The sequence below is a fragment of the Dreissena polymorpha genome, chromosome 5 (genome assembly GCF_020536995.1).
Source record: "Dreissena polymorpha isolate Duluth1 chromosome 5, UMN_Dpol_1.0, whole genome shotgun sequence".
In the NCBI taxonomy this organism is placed as follows: domain Eukaryota; kingdom Metazoa; phylum Mollusca; class Bivalvia; order Myida; family Dreissenidae; genus Dreissena; species Dreissena polymorpha.
Window position 1 is genome coordinate 25757597 of NC_068359.1, and position 22826 is coordinate 25780422.

At 36.6% G+C, this 22826-nt stretch overlaps 1 protein-coding gene across 4 annotated transcripts; it reads left to right on the forward strand.

Annotated features, from left to right (window-relative positions):
* Window positions 1–5036: 5036 nt before the first annotated feature.
* Window positions 5037–17510, forward strand: LOC127832091 (uncharacterized). Of its 4 annotated transcripts, none has more exons than XM_052357281.1 (7): window positions 5037–5124; window positions 6895–7024; window positions 8145–8296; window positions 13076–13214; window positions 14246–14330; window positions 16021–16202; window positions 17060–17510. In XM_052357281.1, exons 2-7 carry the CDS (start codon window positions 7016–7018, stop codon window positions 17378–17380), a joined length of 888 nt encoding a protein of 295 aa, XP_052213241.1. In that variant the 5' UTR covers window positions 5037–5124; window positions 6895–7015; the 3' UTR covers window positions 17381–17510. The 4 variants fall into 4 exon arrangements, with proteins under 4 accessions (XP_052213241.1, XP_052213242.1, XP_052213244.1 ...); XM_052357282.1 differs by having other exon boundaries at window positions 8170–8296; window positions 17060–17509; XM_052357284.1 differs by having other exon boundaries at window positions 6895–7050; window positions 8170–8296; window positions 17060–17507.
* Window positions 17511–22826: the final 5316 nt, after the last annotated feature.

Below are 22826 nucleotides of genomic sequence, written 5' to 3' on the forward strand. Positions count from 1 at the left end.
TTCATCCGATCTTCACCAAACTTAGTCAGATGTTGTATCTAGATGATGTCTAGGTAAAGTTCGAATATGGGTCATGCCGGGTCAAAAACTAGGTCACAGGGTCACTTAGTGCGTTTTAAACATTGAGCATGGTGTCCGCTCTCTAATTCAAGTAGTTTTCATTCGAGCTTCACCAAACTTGGTCAGAAGTTGTATCTAGATGATGTCTAGGCCAAATTCGAACATGGGTCTTGGCAGGTCAAAAACTAGGTCACGGAGTCACTTAGTATGTTTTGAACATTGAGCATGGTGTCCACTCTCTAATTATGCCCCCCTTTGAAGAAGAGGGGGTATATTGTTTTTCACCCGTCGGTCGGTCGGTCGGTCCGTCCACCAGATGGTTTCCCGATGATAACTCAAGAACGCTTAGGCCTAGGATCATGAAACTTCATAGGTACATTGATCATGACTGGCAGATGACCCCTATTGATTTTCAGGTCACTAGGTCGAAGGTCAAGGTCACAGTGACTTGAAATAGTAAAATGGTTTCCGGATGATAACTCAAGAATGCTTAGGCCTAGGATCATGAAACTTCATAGGTACATTGATCATGACTGGCAGATGACCCCTACTTATTTTCAGGTCACTAGGTCAAAGGTCAAGGTCACAGTGACTCGAAATAGTAAAATGATTTCCGGATGATAACTCGAGAATGCTTACGCCTAGGATCATGAAACTTCATAGGTACATTGATCATGATTGGCAGATGACCCCTATTGATTTTCAGGTCACTAGGTCAAAGGTCAAGGTCACAGTGACTTGAAACAGTAAAATGGTTTCCTGATGATAACTCAAGAATAATTAGGCCTAGGATCATTAAACTTCAAAGGTATATTGATCATGACTGGCAGATGACCCCTAGTGATTTTCAGGTCACTAGATCAAAGGTCAAGGTCACAGTGACAAAAAACGTATTCACACAATGGCTGCCACTACAAATGACAGCCCATATGGGGGGCATGCATGTTTTACAAACAGCCCTTGTTCAAGTAGTTTTCATCTGATCTTCACCAAACGTGGTCAGAAGTTGTATCTAAATTATGTATAGGTCAAGTTTGAATATGGGTCATGCCTGGTCAAAAAATAGGTCACAAGGTCACTAAGGGTTGTTTAAACATTGAGCATGGTGTCTGCTGTTTTTTGTGAAGACAACATGCAAAATATTCTGTGTCCATGCGGCATGTGGGGGTGTTCGTCACGTCTGTGACCAAGCTCTAGTTTTAAATTATACTTTCATTTCTCGTTAATTTAAGACCTTTCTTACTAGGTTCAAATATTTAAGGCTTAATTTCTAATCCTTAGATACAGATGAGCAACAAACAGCATAAGACCTGAACAGATTGTGAGTTACTCGCAGGCTGTTCTGGTTTTATGCTGGTTGCAAAAGTTTTTCACTTTGCTTCGTATGGGTCAAAGGGTCAATCTGCGTCTGAGGCTGGATTATACGTAGACCAGGTGTGTATCTCAACACCCCGACCTAATTAAACTATTGTAATCAAGAAAATTGGGACACATTTCTAATTAGCAATTTCCAGCTATATAAATGTTACTGAAATATTTATGCCCCCCTTCGAAGAAGAGGGGGTATATTGTTTTGCTCATGTCGGTCCGTCCGTATGTCCGTCCACCAGATGGTTTCCGGATGATAACTCAAGAACGCTTAGGCCTAGGATCATGAAACTTCATAGGTACATTGATCATGACTCGCAGATGACCCCTATTGATTTTGAGGTCACTTGGTCAAAGGTCAAGGTCATGGTGACCCGAAATAGTAAAATGGTTTCCGGATGATAACTCAAGAACGCTTATGCCTAGGATCATGAAACTTCATAGGTACATTGATCATGACTCGCAGATGACCCCTGTTGATTTTGAGGTCACTAGGTCAAAGGTCACGGTGACCCGAAATAGTAAAATGGTTTCCAGATGATAACTCAAGAACGTTTACGCCTAGAATCATGAAACTTCATAGGTACATTGATCATGACTCTCAGATGACCCCTATTGATTTTCAGGTCACTAGGTCAAAGGTCAAGGTCACGGTGACCCGAAATAGTAAAATGGTTTCCGGATGATAACTCAAGTACGCTTACGCCTAGGATCATGAAACTTCATAGGTACATTGATCATAACTCTCAGATGACCCCTATTGATTTTCAGGTCACTAGGTCAAAGCTCAAGGTCACGGTTACCTGAAACAGTAAAATGGTTTCCGGATGATAACTCAAGATCGCTTACGCCTAGGATCATGAAACTTCATAGGTACATTGATCATGACTCGCAGATGACCCCTATTGATTTTCAGGTCACTAGGTCAAAGCTCAAGGTCACAGTGACTCAACTTAGAAAAATGGTTTCTGGATGATAACTCAAGAACGCTTTCGCCTAGGATCATGAAACTTCATAGGTACATTGATCATGACTCACAGATGACCCCTATTGACTTTCAGTTCACTAGGTCAAAGGTCAAGGTCACGGTGACTCGGACACAGTAAAATGGTTTCCGGATGATAACTCAAGAATGCTTACGCCTAGGATCATGAAACTTCATAGGTACATTGATCATGACTCGCAGATGACCCCTATTGATTTTCAGGTCACTAGGTCAAAGGTCAAGGTCACGGTGACTCGACACAGTAAAATTGTTTCTGGATGATGTCTCAAGAATACTCATAGGCCTAGGATCATCAAACTTCATAGATACATTGATCATGACTGGCAGATGACCCCTATTGATTTTGAGGTCACTAGGTCAAAGGTCAAGGTCACAATGACAAAAAACCTATTCACACAATGGCTGCCACTACAACTGACAGCCCATATGGGGGGCATGCATGTTTTACAAACAGCGCTTGTTTCATTTTTATGTGGAGTAACCAGAGGCAACCCCACCTGTCCGGTATGGTGACCATCAACCAAACTCAAATGCTCCCAGGGATGGGCATTGCACCTGGGGTGACAAGATGAGAAGCATTTGTACCAACCCCATGCTTGCCAGACAGCACATATGGCATGTAATGTGTTTCATTTGCATTTATACATCCATGCATCTTTATCCAATATCGCTGTCATGTACGACATGTAAGATAAACAATGCACTTTAACTATATTTTCCTCCAGGGATGTCCTTTGAAAACAGATGTCGGTCAGATTTCACACTTTTAATATATGGGAATTTAGTAAACTTTTCCCCATTGATTGCTGGCACTATTTCAAATGATACAGGTCTATTATTGTAACTATTTCTTAGTGTCAATCTTAAGCTCTACTATACACCAATTAGTTCAAGCTATACTTGAAGCTACAAGCTGCAATTTAGCAGAATTATGCCCTCTTTTTGTACTTAAAAATTTGGTTGAAGTAAATGTGAAATATCTCCATATCACTGTTTCTACATCAGGTATTCATTTGACACTCACGCATGTGTTTAGGGACATAACGTGAGGTCACTGACAAAGTTCCATAATTCTTACTTGCAATTCAGCAGAATTATACCCCATTTAACATTTGTGCGCAACTTCTCCATATCTCTCATATTTTTAATTCTACATATATTTTTTTAAAAAAATTGCTCCGATTCTTTATGAAAATTCACTGTCCAAACTTATAACTGTGACCTACTTTTTAGCAAGATGATGTCCCCTTTTTTACTCATAAAAGTCTGGTTAAGATTATATGCAAGTTAAAGTGCAAGCAACAAGTACATATCTCTGTAACTTCTACAGATAATCAATTGAAACTTGACAAATGTCGTTTGACTCATAATGTTAGGTCAACAACCAAGGTCTTTAACTCTGACCTGTACATTTGCAGAACGTTGACGAGTGACGTCACGCGCACCTGCTAAATGACCCGAGTTTCTACTGGAGGGCAAAAGCGCATATACAGAAGCTCTATCTCAATATCTATCTCATAGTACTGCCTTGACAAAATCAACGTTTTTGTTGATAATCATGCATAATATCAAATATAATTTTAATTATGATGTCTGAAAAGACATAAGCATGCAAGGAACTTTATTTTTGAATAATATTGTTATTATTTGTTTTTACTTCAAACGAACTCGGGAGTGGAAAACCATTTAAGAGCACATACGGTATATGGATACCACAAAATTTCTCTACTTGCACTTCTTTGCGACCATTTGAAGTTAAAACAAGTCTCAGAAATTGTAATTCTTTCAGAATAAAATAGATTTAATGAACGAAAACAATTGAGGATGAAGACAAACAACAAATAGATAGATTTTATCTTAGCAACATACCTGTATGCATGTAGTAACCTCTATATGTCTAAAAAAACTAACCTTGTTACACATTAAATAAATTTTATCGATTAATGTTATTGATTTATTTAATTGTTACACCAGTTTTGACACTCTGTGTTGCAGCATAGGTGTTAAATTGCACATTTGTTCATCACAAATCGATTATCTCGTTATGATCGGAGACCGTCCAGACAAAGACAACAGGGTGTCATAAACCAAGGCACATTGGGTCCATGCCATAAACCACATGTTGCAGACGATTGTCTGTTCATTAAACACAATTCACGATACCTCCATGACATCTCTTGGCATTTTGAGAAATCAGTAAAGCCAAATTTTAAAGCAAAAAAGAAAAGTGGCTTCAATAAAATATTTCAACATTACAAAATGACGAAATCTGTCAGAAATGAATTAACAGGAACTAGTGCATTATATTAGCCAGTTTATTGAATCATTATAATACAGTGTTCAATAAATATAATTTTAACATATTGTGCAGTATTACTGCTACGTAATTAAGGGATCCGGCAAATGTAAACTTCGCTAGTACGTGTAAAGATTTTACGTTACTTCAGTGTACACAATACCAGAGCGACTCTGGTCCCTGGCCGTCTTTACCTTATATGGTAATCATAACCATATATGTCACAACACAAACATCTATAAATAAACGTTATGAATGAGTGTAATATGACCATATATGAAGAAAGCGTAATCAAATTACGTGCGAGGGGTACCGAATGGAGAAACAAGAAAAAACATCGTTGGAATAATCTCCCCTTTTGATTGCACACGAGCTTTCAAACGGTTGAGATCCGGTATTGTATACGTTTGTGACATTGTTTTGAGATCAAGAAGTCATTTCGGCGCTTATATATTTCAGTTTTGTTTTTGAACTTGCAATAGCTATCTTTTAATTGTGATTTGGTGTATTTCGACGTTGTAAAGTGTATAATTCAAAGTGGCATTCATTTTCGCGACCTAGTCCTAGTAACTCGGTGTGAGTGAACGAAGGATTTGTGTTTACTTTTCACCTTAAGTTCAACTGTGCGTTTTATTACCCATTTTGTGATCTATTAAAAACACGTGCTTCGCGCATTTGGACACTTACAGTGTGTTTTACACTAGTGCAATAATTGACGCTTTTGATGTGTTTATAGTGACTGTGTGATATTTGAATTGATTGTAGCTAAAGAAACTTCAGCGTACAGTTTATATAGTATTGACAGACCTGTACGCTGAAGCTAACCCCGTATCGAAAGTCAACCAGAGTCGTAACATATTTATGTCACGCTATAAATCAAAGGAAGCTCATTTTCTTGGATACATTTCTACATATATTAGTGAATGAATATAAATTACTGCATCGAGGAATGTTTTAAGGTTCAAATGTTTCAAATGCATCTGACATTAGATGAAAATAACTCTCATCAGTCTGAAATTCACAATTTTGACGCCATTGTTGCTTTGTCACGTGACGAGTTTTCATTTGGATACTTTCGGATAAACCGTGACATTTTATGCTGAAATTGTAAACATTACTTTCGTTTTCTGAAATCTATTATTTGTGATTAACAACTTACGTCTGGTGGATTATAAGACTGATTTCATTGTGAATCAGGTAGTTTTATATAATATTTACTTTGACTTTGTATTGACACTACAATTTGTTTACAAAATAAGCCAGAATAATTAAAATACCGGGAAATGTCATTCTGAATTTGAAAACACTTGAGCACATGGTTTGTTACTAAAAATAGAAATAACGTCATATGACCGTGAAATCTCTGGAGATTCGCATTTCAAGAAAGTCTGTCACATCGCTGTTTTTCTCGATATGTATGAGCAGAATAGATACATTTTAAATGTTTAAGATAGTTTTTTGTGAAAGAATATATCAGTTAAATGTGAAAAATGTCAATCTTTCCAATCAAGTGGTTGATTTGGGCCAACAACTGCATTTAAAAGCTGTTTTGGACCGGTCTTTGTTAACTGTCAACTTTTCGGGAATTTCTGGTTGACTTTCCTAATGGGGTTGGTCCATAACTATAAAGTCGCGCCAGTCAAAAATCATAAAAAGCGACATTTAAAGTTATGGAAGCCAGAACTACATTGATTGAACACTTACCAGTGGATTGCAATTTTGAGTGACACTTTAATACTAATTATAAAAAAAACAGGTGCTTCGCGCATTTGGACACATTCAGTGTGTTACACACTAGTGCAATAATTGACACTTTTGACATGTTCATAGTGATATTTGCACTGAACACTGACCAGTGTATTGCAATTTTGACACTTATTGATTATTGAAAACTAGTGCTTTTTAACTTGTGTGACCTTTATTTTTATTAAAGCGTGATTGATCTGTTTTGTTTATATTCTTTTTGTGTAGTTAGATACACATAAGACAAGTTTAGTCGTCCTTATTAGTCTTGTTGCAATAGTATTGTTAGTAAGGTAACAATAGTAAGGTAGTATTTGGGTTGTTAAGACTTGTCTTTTTATAATTAGTAGATTTATTACGCAGGCTCTTTTGAACAGGATGCAGTGTTGTGTCAGGAAGCATTTTCCTTTTATTTTTTCAGGTGCCCAAGACAGGAGAAAAGTGAACCGTATTGCTGGGGACTCCAATGCTCATCGGATTAAGGATATTCTTCCTGACGATATAGCTGTCAAATGCCTGCCAATCTCTGATGAGAATATGTAATGACAATGGTATAGAACAGTAATTACAGTTTCAGGTTTGTTTCTATTAATGGTATCACATGTACACATTTTTCTAAACGTTAAAACGAAATGATTAATGAAATAAACAAAAGGTTACCGTTTAAACGGTATCCATATGTCAGTTATAAAAGCGTCATTGACATCGCATTTCCAAACTGAAAGTAATGATTATTTCCAGAAGTTATATTCAGATCATAACCCATTTGGGCAATGACGTCATATTAAAACCAACTGTTCTTGCCGTTGTTGAGTCATTGGGTACACATTTTCTACTTACATGCCGTAGTATTTTATAACAAAGACAAATAAATATTGATCCCACATTTCTTCAATAAGACTACACCTGTGTAAATTTTTTATTGTTTTCTACCTAACAAGATGTACATAAAAACGAGTATCTGTTTATTAAATTAAAAATGAATGCGGATGAATAAATGTTGGAAAAAATTTCCTCATGCACGTTGTGCTGACGCGCGTCAAATGTTCAAGACAATTCGGGGAATGATCATGCAACAAATAGCTGGAAAAATTTTCCCGAGCACTTTGTGTGTCAAATATTCAAGACGTCTAGGTCGTACATGGTGTTTTGTTATGTTTACGCTGTTGTGAATAAGGGCCATCTGGCACACATGATACAAATGTATACCAGTCTTTTTTTAACAGCTTTTAATAAGTTTTGCAACATTGTAACGTAATGAACTAAAATGGATTATGTTGATATCAACAGTCGTTTAAATGTTTACTGTTTTTGTAAACATTTTTGAGAAAACACGAATTGCCACCATTTAAACGTGATACTCATAGTTTCTATAAATGATGTAATTATTTCATTTCTTTATACTTAAACAGTTCAAATGTCAAGTCCTAAGCTTCGTATGATTACAGTATTTGTCATCAATATAAAGTTAAACTTATTATGCTGATGTGCAATGATTGGCATCATTGCGTTTTCTAACTAATTTGCATGGTTATATATTTTATTTAAGCGTGTGGAATATTTTACAGATTGTAGGGAATTGTAATTGCAAACTTTTCATTTCAATCTTGAGGCAAAGCATGAATTTTCCTTGTGTATTCATTCATGTATATTTGTGATTTATTTACACAGACATTCGCCAACTCTGTTTTCAAAGGTGCCAAATTTTCTTGTGATCGTTTTCGCCATGCATTGTTGAGTGACTTGCGGAAGATGGATGTTCAACAGCTGTATCTTCATCTAGGCTCAAATGACATTCTTACGAATGAAGCGGTGTTTTACCGGTACATATACAATTATAAAAAAAAGCTTTGATATTTAAATTTAATGTAGTTGTTTCCCATAACTATATAAATTTGCAAAACTAACATTTTACATGGTTTATTCCTCAATGAGTCATGGAAACTTGCAATCATTTTAGAAGTGTTATCTAGTTTCTAATTTATAAATAAAGCATTTCACAATATTTTCTATTATCCATGTTAATTTGACATTTTATGCTCCCCCAAAAAATTTGGGGGGGAGCATATAGTCGCCGCTTCGTCAGTCCGTCTGTCCGTCCGTGAACAATTTTTGTCCGGGCTATTTCTTAGCAACTAAAGGCCGGAATTAAATGAAACTTAATGGAAAGCTTCACTATTAAGAGGAAATGTGCATATTATCAGCGGGTTCTGGTCGGATGATTTGTCACTGAGTTATGGCCCTTTTAAATTTTCTATTAACTGTACATATAGTGCAATTCTTGTCAGGGCTATTTCTCAGCAATTAATGACCGGAATTCAATGAAACTTTATGGGAAGATTTACTACCAAGAGGAGATGTGCATATTATCAGCGGGTTCTGGTCGGATGATTTGTCACAGAGTTATGGCCCTTTGAAATTTTCCATTTACTGTACATATAGTGCAATTCTTGTCCGGGCTATTTCTCAGCAACTAATGACTGGAATTCAATGAAACTTTATGGGAAGCATCACTACCAAGAGGAGATGTGCATATTATCAGGGGGTTCTGGTCGAATGATTTTTCACAGAGTTATGGCCCTTTGAAATTTTCCATTGTACATATAGAGCAATTCTTGTCCGAGCAATTTCTCAGCAACTTATTACGGGAATTCAATGAAACTTTATGGGAAGCATCACTACCAAGAGGAGATGTGCATATTATCAGCCGGTTCTAGTCGGATGATTTTCCACAGAGTTATGGCCATTTGAAATTTTCCATTGTACATATAGTGCAATTCTTGTCCGAGCTTTTTCTCAGCAACTTATTACATGAATTCAATGAAATTTTATGGGAAGCTTCACTACCAACAGGAGATGTGAATATTATAAGCCGGTTATGGTCGGATGATTTTTCACAGAGTTATGGCCCTTTGAAATTTTCTATAAACTGTACATATAGTGCAATTCTTGTCCGGGCTATTTCTCCCCAACTACTGACTGGAATACAATGAAGCTTTATGGGAAGCTTAACTACCTTGAGGAGATGCGCATGTTATTAGTGGGTTCTGGTTAGATGATTTATTTACAGAGTTATGGCCCTTTGAAATTTTTAAGTTACTAAACCATCCATTGTATTATTTTGGCCAAAGTTATGCCCCTCAAGACGTTTCCTTTTATCTGAATATATAGTGCAATATTGTGACAAAAAAACCTTTGTGGAGCATCACCCGTCTCAAACGGTTTCTTGTTTCATTATTTGCTGTCTACAATTAATTTTACATGAAATAGCAAATGTTTTATTTATGCGCATAATATTAACAATATAATTATACATATTTGTTTATGTAACTATTTTGATAGGTAAGTCAGTCTGCAAAGAAAAAGAACACATTTGTATATATTTTACTCCACATTTTTTATGCCCCCTTTCGAAGAAAAGTGGGTATATAGTTTTCGCACTGTCTGTCTGTCTGTCACACTTTTCTTGTCCGCTCTCTAATTCAAATAGTTTTCATCTGATCTTTACCAAACTTGGTCAGAAGTTGTATCTAGGCAATATCTAGGTCAAGCTCGAATATGGGCCATGCCGGGTCAAAAACTAGACCATGGGGTCATTTAGTGCATTTTAAGGTTTAAGCATGGTGTCTGCTCTCTAATTGAAGTAGTTTTCATCTGATCTTTACCAAACATGGTCAGAAGTTGTATCAAGACAACATCTAGGTCATGTTCGAATATGGGTCATGCCTGGTCAAAAACTAGGACACAGGGTCACTTAGTGCATTTCAAGGATTAAGTATGGTGTCTGCTCTCTAGTTTGGGACTTATTTTGCATTTCTAAATTAACGTTTTTTATGCCGCCGAAGGAGGGCATATAGTGATCGCACTGTCCTTCCGTCTGTTTATCTGATGTCTGTCTGTCCGTCCGTCACACTTTGTGTTTAGGTTTCGAAAAATGCTCATAACTTCTTTTGTCGCTTCAAATGTAACATTCATATTTGATATGCATGTGTACATGGACAAGGCCTTTCCATACGCACACAAATTTTTACCCCATGACCTTGACCTTAGGGTCCGTGTTTAGGGTTCAAAAAATGCATTTAGATTTCGAAAAATGCTCATAATTTCTATCAAAGCATTTATTGGGGGCATACGTCATCCTATGGAGACAGATCTTGTTTAACAATTTAATTGAAAATAATATGTTGTCAACATGAAGTGTATATATGCAAGATCACATTCCCAATGACAACAACTCTTTTATTGTTGACTGTATTTTAGCTGGACTATTATATATGAAATATATATAGTGGAGCTATCCTTAAAGTTTGCGTACTACTTCAAATATTTTCAATGTCCATTGACATAGCTTTCATATTTTGCATACTTGTTTACCAACATGATCCCAACCTATAAACAAGAGCAGACCACTGTATCAAGCATTTTGACAGAATTATTGCCCCTTTTATACTTAGAATATGCATATTATTGATAAATCTATGTTAAATTGTGCGTACTACCCCAAATATTTCCTATGTCCTTTAACATATTGCTTTGTTATATTGCATACTTGTTTACCAACATGACCTTTAACCTACAAACAAGAGCAGACCACTTAATCAAGCATTTTGATAGAATAACGGCCCCTTTTATACTCAGAATATGCATATTATTGATAAATCTATGTTAAAGTTTGCGTACTACCCCAAATATTTCCTATGTCCTTTGACATATTGCTATTATATTTTGCATACTTTTTTACCAACATGATCCCAACCTATAAACAAGATTAGACCACTGAATCAAGCATTTTGATAGAATTATGGCCCCTTTTTTACTTTGAGAATTGGACATTTTGCTTAAATTCACATAACTTCTTTATTTATGATAAGATTTTATTAATACTTTGACAAAACAACACTTACCTCAATACCACAATGGATTCCACCCGTGCAATACCAGTGCTCCAGCTAGGCCTAAATCGAAGGGCGCCCCGCCCTGCCCTCCCGAACCTCTGCCCTGACCTTCCTAGGGCCCCCCCTGCCCTTAAAAAAAATATTTATTTTTTTATATTTTTTTTTACATATGATGATTAATAAATCTCTTATTAAAATACATTGTAATTAATTTATTCCTCATTGTAGTAATTAAATTTGAATTGTTTAATGACAATGGGAATAATTTATTCTTACAATTATTGATAACACATAAATTAACATGCATGAGGAAGCATTCTAGAAACGCCCGCGCGCATGAAAGTGCCCTTTTGACAAAATACTGCGCGTCCAAAGTGCCCTTTTGACAAAAAATCCCCCTGCCCTTTTCAAATCCTAGCTGCAGCTCTGCAATACCCCACGCCCCAACCCAGAATCCCTGCCCCCCCCCCCCCCACCCCCCCCCCCCCCCAAATTTTTTTTTTTCCTTTTTTTATTTTTGAAAGATCGTCAGATCGTCTAATAAATGACCACACCCCACGTTATACCCCCCTCTCAACCCCCCTACCCCCTCCCCAAATTTTTATTTTTTTTCCTTTTTTATTTTTGAAAGATCATCTAATAAATTATTGAATATGAACAATTTCCCCATGATGGCTTACGTTATACGGTCAAGCACTCGAATAGTCGAGCGCGCTGTCCTCTGACAGCTCTTGTTATCTATTTTTATTAATGAAAATGATTGTATTGAAATAATTTCAGAGATGTAGCTGACTTGTGCGATTTGGTGCATCAGGTCAGTCCAGACACTGAGGTTGTCTTTTGCAAAGTTTTCTGAATAAAATACACTGAATTTAGTGGTTTGATAAAAATAGAAAATGCCCAGAGCCAGTAGCACTGACACTTGCAGTGTGATATAAGAAATGGCAAAAATATTTTGAACCTTCTCCCATAACAGATATCTCCCTGTTAGCTAACAAACGTTTTTTTGACTGATAGTTCAGTCACATAAATGTGAGGGGACTGTCAGGATGTTGTTTTTTTTAAATAATAATTATTGATTAAGTGATAAGAAAATATTGAAATTGTGTTCATTGTTATTTGAACTAACTTTAAGAAAGTATTGAAATTGTGTACATTGTTATTTGAACTAACTTGCTTACATTACGTGCATTTCAAGGATTAAGTATGGTGTCCGCTCTCTAGTTTGGGACTTATTTTGCATTTCTGGATTAACTTTTTTTATGCCGCCGAAGGAGGGCATATAGTGATCTAACTGTCCTTCTGTCTGTTTGTCTGATGTCTGTCTGTCCGTCACACTTTGTGTTTAGGTTTCGAAAAATGCTCATAACTTCTTTTGTCGCTTCAGATGTAACATTCATATTTGATATGCATGTGTATATGGACAAGGCCTTTCCATACCCACACAAATTTTTACCCCATGACCTTGACCTTAGGGTCCGCGTCTAGGGTTCGAAAAATGCTCATAATTTCTATCAAAGCATTTATTGGGGGCATACGTCATCCTATGGAGACAGCTCTTGTTTAACAATTTAATTGAAAATAATATATATGTTTTCTTATCTAAGTTAATGTCAAAGTTCTTGTTTAGTAGGTATTTATTGGTTAAAATGATGAAAAATAAATGTTAAATATATTTTTATGTTTCACAAAGTTTTATATTTAAAGGAGGCGCACAATCAGGTGTCCAGAATGCAGGGTTGTTTGCTCCAACGAAGACGCTTTGCTGAGCCACTTCTGCAGTCGCCACATCAAGCAACCAGAGACTGGAAAAGAGAGTAAAATTAAGCTGATAGGCTCACCAATGGTATGACTTTAAATCACTAACTTGTGTATGCTTGACAAGCATTTTATGTACAAATAAAGTAACAAAAAAAGGAGGTCAACACATGCACTTTCCCATATAATGCTTTCTGTATCTTTTAGCAACTAATGACACGATTTTGTGTTGACATACTCAATATGATAGTTATAGCCCTATATAACTGGTATGTTCATTTTAGTTAATCTTTCTATTTTATTAAACCTGTTTGTTTTAGCTAGATTGCTTGAAAAACACAACCAGAATTATTTTTATGCCCCCGGATCGAAAGATCGGGGGTATATTGTTTTTGGCCTGTGTGTCATTGTATGTGTCCATGTGTGTGTGTGTGTGTGTGTGTCCCAAAACTTTAACCAAAACTTTAACCTTCATCATAACTTTTGCAATATTGAACATAGCAACTTGATTTTTGGCATGCATGTGTCTCTCATGGAGCTGCACATTTTGAGTGGTGAAAGGTCAAAGTCAAGGTCATCCTTCAAGGTCAAAGGTCAAAAAAAATAATTCAAAAACTTTAACCAAAACTTTAACCTTCTTCATAACTTTTGCAATATTGAACGTAGCAACTTGATATTTGGCATGCATGTGTATCTCATGGAGCTGCACATTTTGAGTGGTGAAAGATCAAGGTCATCCTTAAAGGTCAAAGGTAAAAAAATAATCAAAGTGGCGCATTAGGGGGCATTGTGTTTCTGACAACCACATTTCTTGTTAGCATTGTCTTACCCCTGTTACATGCAATGTACATGTGGCTTATTAAATTGGAAACCCTGGTTTGCATGAGAATATTTTGCAAAACATAGTTGAAAAAACATACATGTATACAAACTTAGTCATTACTGTTAGTATAATGAGCACCTCTATTTCTGAATATTTTGATTGGATGGTTATGGGCCTTTATGCGTGTGTCACATTTATGTTTGTGAAAGTGTGTAATTAGACAAAAGAATTTATATATTTTTATTTTTTGGGTAACAATCACTTATTTTAGAGTTATTTATAAGTAAATCTTACAGATTGCATCTGCTAATCATGAACTCAACGAAGTCAGCTCAAGGAAGTGGAAGGCATGCTTGGAAAATAGAAGTTTCCATTATGAAGGCAAATTTTAGTATATTTAAAAATTGTAACCAAATGAAGTGACAAGATCTTGAATGAAAATTTGATTGAACATTTGTTATCTGTCAAGAGAAACAGTTTGAAGCGAATGAATTAAGTATTGCCTATTGTCTATAAGTTAATTGTGTGACCTGAACCCTGTGAGGGATATTACTTATTTTTATACGTCGGTTTTGAAAAAAAGGGATGTATTATAGTTTCACCCTTGGCGGGCGGCGGCGTCCATAACAGTGTCCACTCTCTAATTCAAATAGTTTTCATCCGATCTTCACCAAACTTGGTCAGAAGTTGTATCTAGACAATATCTAGGTCAAGTTTGAATATGGGTCATCCCAGGTCAAAAACTAGGTCACGGGGTCACTTAGTGCATTTGAAGGATTTAGCATTGGTGGCTCTCTAATTGGAGTAGTTTCATCTGATCTTTACCAAATTTGGTCATAAGTTGTGTGTAAATGATATATAGGTCAAGTTCAAATATGGGTTATGCCGGGTCAAAAACTAGGTCGCGAGGTCACTTAGAGCATTTCATGCATTTCGCATGGTGTCTGCTCTCTAATTGAAGTAGTTTTCATCCAATCTTCACAAACGCTCAGAAGTTTTATCTAGACAATATCTAAGTCAAGTTCAATTATGGGTCATGCCGGGTCAAAAACAAGGTCAGGGGTTCACTTAGTACATTTCAAGGATTAAGCATGGTGTCCGCTCTCAAATTGAAGTAGTTATCATCCGATCTTCACCAAATTTGGTCAGAAATTGTGTCAAAATGTTATCTAGGTCAAGTTCAAATATGGGTCACGCCAGGTCAAAAACTAGGTCACGAGGTTACTTAGTGCATTTCAAGCATTTAGCACGGTGTCCACTCTCTTATTGAAGTAGTTTTCATCTGATCTTCAACAAATGTGGTCAGAAGTTGTATCTAGACAATATCTAGTTCAAGTTCAAATATGGGTCATGCTGGGTCAAAATCTAGTTCACAGGGTGCATTTCAAGGATTTAGCATGGTGTAAGCTCTTTAATTGAAAGAGTTTTCATCCGATTTTCACCAAATTTGGGCAGAAGTTGTGTCTTAATGATATCTAAGTCAAGTTCAGATATAGTTCATGCCGGGTCGAAAACTAGGTCACTTAGTGCATTTCCAGCGTTTAGCATGGTGTCCAAAACCTTCAAACGGGTGTATCTTGTGACAGTTTAGCACTCTTGTTTATTACATTAAAGCCACACACCTTGAAATGAAATACATGTTACTCAGTACATATAGATGCAATTTGAAAGTGTGCAAAATTGTCATTAAATCTATAGCCTAGTTAGCAAGTAATTTATTTTTTTAAATTTTCAAACTGAATGTATGATTTGTATACGTACATGTTCAATTCGAGAAACACAATTATTTTTAAGTTTTAAAGCACAAGAAAGACGGATTTCTACCTTGCAACCACCAGATATATTCTAATTGGCAAAGATAAAATATGTTTCTTATTTATATCCAAATTTACTATGCCAGATATTTCATTTCAAGGTGTGTGGCTTTAAGGAATGTTTTTTAAATGGGTATATTACCAAGATCTGCACAGCCAGGGTGATATTAACCTTCAGATGTTAAAGCTTTCTAAGAATTTTAAGGCTTGCCTTTTATACTTGAAATGATAAATCATTAACATGTTTTGTTCTTTAGGAACATACAAACATTTCCCACCCACCATGTGGATCAAGATGTTTGGGCTGATGATTCTGGGTCGTATGTGTGGACAAGGTGGTCCTCATTACATCATGATGCAGCTGTGTATTCAACAACATGTTAACCTGTCCCAGCGGATGTTGATGCTCTTAAATGATGTTGAGAAAAATCCAGGACCGGTACTTTATGACAAAATATACATCGTTTATTGAATAACTATATATATTTATTTTAACATTAAAGTGATTTTTTTCTTGCATTTTTGTGCCTTTTGTTACTGAGAACTATTTTATCATATGTTGGTGATTGAAACCCAGGACCTGAAAGTGCTTCTTAATATTTGCAACAAATGACAAATCATGTTAAGTTTTTGAAACATCTGTTTTTTGTTCAGTTAAAGGACATATTGAACTCACTAATTGCTAAGTTAACTTAGATGCATCAAGTTTTTATTGATGATTTCTACTTTCTGTTGAATCATTATCCTTTCCAAAGCCAGAGAGATATAGTGTTGGCGTTTTCCATCGGTCAGTCTGTCAGTCCATCCATCTGTTTGTTACAAACATTTTAGGGCTTCATATCATGAATTTAATAAGATTTCAACATGGAAAAATAAGTGTATGCCATATTCATACAATAGTGCAAATTTACTTTTTTTCTTTCTTTTTAGATTAGTTATTAACAAAAGAACAGAACAGTAACATACTTTTATTACATTAACAGAGGCTCTGATTAGATGTGTATCTGCGTAAAGAACTCATAGAAAATATCAATATATAGATAAATAAAACAAAAATAGAGTTAAACAAATCATGGTGAAATCCACAATACACACCAAGAGCTATTAGTAGGCTTATCTCCATTGACTTATTTCACAGTAAATCTCATTTTTTTTTCCTTTTCATTAACATTTTCAATCAAAAATAACATTTGTGAAAAACTTAGTCAATGATTATAACTAAAGTTAAAAATGTGGACACTGTAAGTTAATTGACTTTGGCTTCCAATCTGCAGTTTACAAAGTTGCTTGTTATAGGAGTATTCGTGCAAATGGATATCCTGCAAGGAAGACTTCCACTCCATAGGACAGCAAGATGCACATATCATCTCTCATGTGGTTCAAGAGAAATGCTGTAGATGGGGAGACTGTACCAAAGTCCTGAGCTTTAATAGTCTTGAAATCCATGAACTTAAACATCATGATGTGAGTTTAGCACTGTGTATGAACTGGTGTTGCTTCATTTTCTGCATATCTTTATCTCAGTCTTCTCTAGTTTTGATGGTCAAATACATATTGTCTGCCAGTTTTTTTCCCCCAATACTGCCGTTCATCGTTTGCTTGCATCAAGAGTTTTAAAAGAAATTAAAACTCATTTGTTTAGTTAGAATCTTATGAAAGACTTAAATGGCCATGTTTAATACAATTGTATAACAACATATATGAGCTAAAAAAATAGTTGGAATAATTAATGTATATATGAACATAACAAATTAACTTAAAATCATAGGTCTTGTTTTGTCTGCCACTATAAGAACCAGAACATATTTCGGACATTCGAGGATTGACTTGCTGTGTTAGAGGATCATCAGGTGATGGAAGAAACCAGGCTTTTTTCGACTCAATGTTGATGAAACCTGATCGACATGCTCATCTTGGTTGAGTAAGCCTGGGTTGAGTGTGTCCAAAAAGTAGGTAACCTTGTGCAATCTTAGGAAAACATTGTAACCAGATCCAGGTTTATTTGACTGACAGACCGATGGACAGTGGGTCAACCGTAAATCCCTTCATGTGAAAACGGTAGGGACAAAATAAATATCACATTGCTTTTCTGAGTTCATTTGTAAACCAAGTTTTATCACAAAATTAAAATGGTCAATGTATTATTTTGTGTATTTAAAAATTATGTGAATATTAAGTTTCATGAAATCTTACTGAGTTTTCTCAATTTTAGCTACTATTCGGACATGGACTGACGGACAAATGGGCAACAATGTCGCAATTTGTATACCAAGTTTTATAAGAATTGTTTCATAAAAGTAACCAATGTGTTTGTTCTATGTCAAGGTAACTACTAGGATGAAATACACAAAAAGATTTTGGTTCACAATAGGGTAGGCTCCGCGTGCCGTGAACCGGGCAACAGCTTTTGTCATTTAACATTTGTGTTATAATGGCATAAGCTGGCAGATACCCTTTAACTTTAACGATGTTTTCCGATAATTTCTCGGAAAATACAATCTAGCAATTTTTATTTAATTTAGATTACTAAAAATTAATATTATATTTATGCCCCCCTTGGAAGAAGAGGGGTATATTGTTTTGCACATGTCAGTTGGTTGGTCCACCAGATGGTTTCCTGATGATAACTCAAGAACGCTTTGGCCTAGGATCATGAAACTTCATAGGTTTATTGATCTCGAAATAGTAAAATGGTTTCCGGATGATAACTCAAGAACGCTTACGCCTAGGATCATGAAACTTCATAGGTACATTGATGATGACTCGCAGATGACCTCTATTGATTTGCAGGTCACTAAGTCAAAGGTCAAGGTCACAGTGACTCGAAATAGAAAAATGGTTTCCGGATGATAACTCATAAATGCTTACGCCTAGGATCATAAAATAAAAAAATCAGAGGTACATTGATAATGACTGGCAGATGACCCCCTTCATAGGTACATTGATAATGACTGGCAGAAGACCCCTATTGATTTTCAGGTCACTAGGTCAAAGATTAAGGTCATAGTGACTCAAAACAGTTTAATGGTTTCCTGTTGATAGCTCAAGAATACTTAGGTCTATGATCATGAAACTTCTCAAGTACATGATCATGACTGGCAGATGACCCCTATTGATTTTCAGGTCACTAGGTCAAAAGTCAAGTTCACAGTGACAAAAACGTATTCACAATGGCTGCCACTACAACTGACAGCCCATAGGGGGGGCATGCATGTTTTACAAACAGCCCTTGTTCTGTGTTAAAATTATGTACACGTCTGCGTTAAATAAATATGTTCACATTTGAAATAAAGCTAAAAATGTGTATTGTTGTTATTAGTAATTTGAACCGAATTGCTCTGTGGGAAGTAAAAGTACTATCAACCAGACCTAAATATGTGGGTAATTAAAGAGCACGAGAAAAGATGAAAATTAAGTTAGCTCAACCATTTTAAGCAATATTACTGGGTCACACTTTTTACGATGCAAAATCTGAAGGGTCCCTAGAGTATGATGATTACTTACACGAGGAGTGTCCTATTCATTGCTGCCGCATGATCCTATCAGTAACGAATTAACGCTTGTATCGTTAAAGCAAGTCGTATATTCACGTTTATAAATATTTAAATAGAAAATAAAGGTTTAGTTGTCGCATATCCACCCGCATGATGTGTTTCTTATAAAGTGCACGTATATTCAAACCGAACAATTTTGTCCTTAGATAAAAATATACTACATGTGATCATATGTGGCCTCACAAGACTTATTATGAATTTATTATATCGCCATCGCAATTAGATGTAAATAGTTCATACATGCACAGTGTTCTTTCAACACAACCAAATCACACTTATAGTCGCGTCTTGCGAAAATAGGTCTTAATGCGTATGCGGCCAGCGAAAGTCAAACACGGTCTGCGCTATTTCGCAGTGATTGTTGTTAGGTCAAAAACGTGCATGAAGAAGTCCGGATTTCCGCAGTGATTTGGCCAATGCGGTGGGTGATTTCTCTGAAATCAATAATTAAAATATTCTGATTCATTCATTCGGGTCTACAGGCGTGAAATTTCCCCATCATTTAATTGTTTGTTGATAAAGGGTATTTAATGTGAAAAGCTTGGTAAGACAGCTACGCCGAACAACCGAACTAGCATTCATTAATTTGATCAAAATATGCACACAGCAGAATGATTGTGTTTCTTACATGGCTTTTAGAAGAACAGACCATGCAGGCGAGCAGTGAACAATATGATTAGGTTTAGTTGCCCTAACCCTATATACCCTTGGTATGACTTGTGAGTGTTGAACTAATGTGCTACAGCATCACTTAAATACGAACATACGATAGTCAGGTATCCCCGCATAATGACATATAGAATATTACTGGGTAGATACCGCTTGGCAAACTTGAGCCTGGGATAGTCGGTTATACCCGCTTTGTGAAATTAGGAATATAACAGGTTTGATATAGCATTAACAGTACGTACTTGGGGGTTATAGGAAATACCCGCTATATGACTATCCTGTATATAACTAAATGACGTCAAAAATACAACTGATGTGATACGGCATTACTTATACGAGCATAGGGTAGTAAGGTATAACTCGCCTCCTACAAAAATGACCTGATTCGATTTGCTTTGAGAGGCCATGTGCCCATTGTGTATTTTCCATACACCCTGAGAAATTTCCATACACCCGAGTAATCGGTTGAGACATAATGGATACACAGTTAGTAACTGATTGTGTATAGGATATACACCCTCAGTTCCCTTCTCGAGCTTCGCTCTCATACACCATCAGTTACAAACAGTGTAACTAATACGGTATTACTTATAACAGCATAGGGTAGTAGTATATACCGCTATATAACTCGCTAGTATAGTACAGGCTTGATACGGCATTACTTATATACGAGCATTGGGTAGTAGGATATATCCGGTATATAGCTCGCTAGTATAGTACTGGCTTGATACGGCATTACTTATATACGAGCATGGGTAGTAGGATATACCCGCTATATAACTCGCTAGTATAGTACTGGCTTGGTACGCCATTACTTATATACGAGCATGGGGTAGTAGGATATATCCGGTACATGACTCGCTAGTATAGTACTGGCTTGATACGGCATTACTTATATACGAGCATGGGTAGTAGGATATACCCGGTATATAACTCGCTAGTATAGTACTGGCTTGAAACGGCATTACTTATATACGAGCATGGGGTAGTAGGATATACCCGGTATATAACTCGCTAGTATAGTACTGGCTTGATACGGCATTACGTATATACGAGCATGGGGTAGTAGGATATACCCGGTATATGACTCGTTAGTATAGTACCGGCTTGATACGGCATTACTTATATACCAGCATTGGGTAGTAGGATATATCCGGTATATAGCTTGCTAGTATAGTACCGGCTGGATACGGCATTACTTATATACGAGCATGGGGTAGTAGTATATACCCGCTATGACTCTCTAGTATAGTACCGGTTTGATACGGCATTACTTACATACGAGCATGGGGTAGTAGTATATACCCGCTATGGCTCGCTAGTATAGTACTGGCTTGATACGGCATTACTTATATACGAGCATGGGGTAGTAGGATATACCCGGTATATGACTCGTTAGTATAGTACTGGCTTGATACGGCATTACTTATATACGAGCATGGGGTAGTAGGGTATACCCGGTATATGACTCGCTAGTATAGTACTGGCTTGAAACGGCATTACTTATATACGAGCATGGGGTAGTAGTATATACCCGCTATAACTCGCTAGTATAGTACTGGCTTGATACGGCATTACTTATACCGGGTATACGAGCATGGGGTAGTAGGATAATTCCGGTATATGACTCGCTAGTAAAGTACTGGCTTAATACGGCATTACTTATATACGAGTATGGGGTAGTAGGATATACCCGTTATATAACTTGCTAGTATAGTACCGGCTTGATACGGCATTATTTTTATACCAGCATGGGGTAGTAGGTTATACCCGGTATATAACTCGCTAGTATAGTACTGGCTTGAAACGACATTACTTATATACGAGCATGGGGTAGTAGGATATACCCGCTATATAACTCGCTAGTTTTAGTACCGGCTTGATACGGCATTACTTATATAAATGGCATGGGGTAGTAGGATATACCCGGTATATGACTCGCTAGTATAGTACGTGCTTGGTACGGCATTACTTACATACGAGCATGGGGTAGTAGTATATACCCGCTATGACTCGCTTGTATAGTACTGGCTTGATACGGCATTACTTATATACGAGCATGGGGTAGTAGGGTAATACCCGGTATATGACTCGCTAGTATAGTAATGGCTTGGTACGGCATTACTTATATACGAGCATGGGTAGTAGTATATACCCGGTATATGACTCGCTAGTATAGTACCGGCTTGATACGGCATTACTAATATACGAGCATGGGGTAGTAGGATATACCCGCTGTATATGACTCGCTATATATTTACTGGCTTGGCTTATACGGGCATTACTAAAATACGAGCTGGGTAGTATGGTATATCCGGTATATGACTCGCTAGTATAGTACCGGCTTGAAACGCATTACTATTATACGAGCATGGGGTAGAAGGTATACCCGGTATATACTCGACTCGCTAGTATAGTCCTGGCTTGATACGGCATTACTTATATACGAGCATTGGGTAGTAGGATATATCCTATATGACTCGCTAGTAGTACCGCTTGATACGGCATTACTATATACGAGCATGGGTAGTAGGATATACCCGGATATTGACTCGCTAGTATAGTAATGGCTTGATACGGCATTACTTATATACGAGCATAGGGTAGTAGGGTATACCCGTATAAATCGCTATTAAGTACTGGCTTGATACGGGCATTACTTATATACGAGCATGGGGTAGTAGGATATACCCGGTATATAATCTCGCTAGTATAGTACTGGCTTATACGGCATTACTTATATACGAGCATGGGTAGTAGATATATCCGATATGACTCGCTAGTATAGTACTGGCTTGATACGGCATTACTTATATACGAGCATGGGGTAGTAGTATATA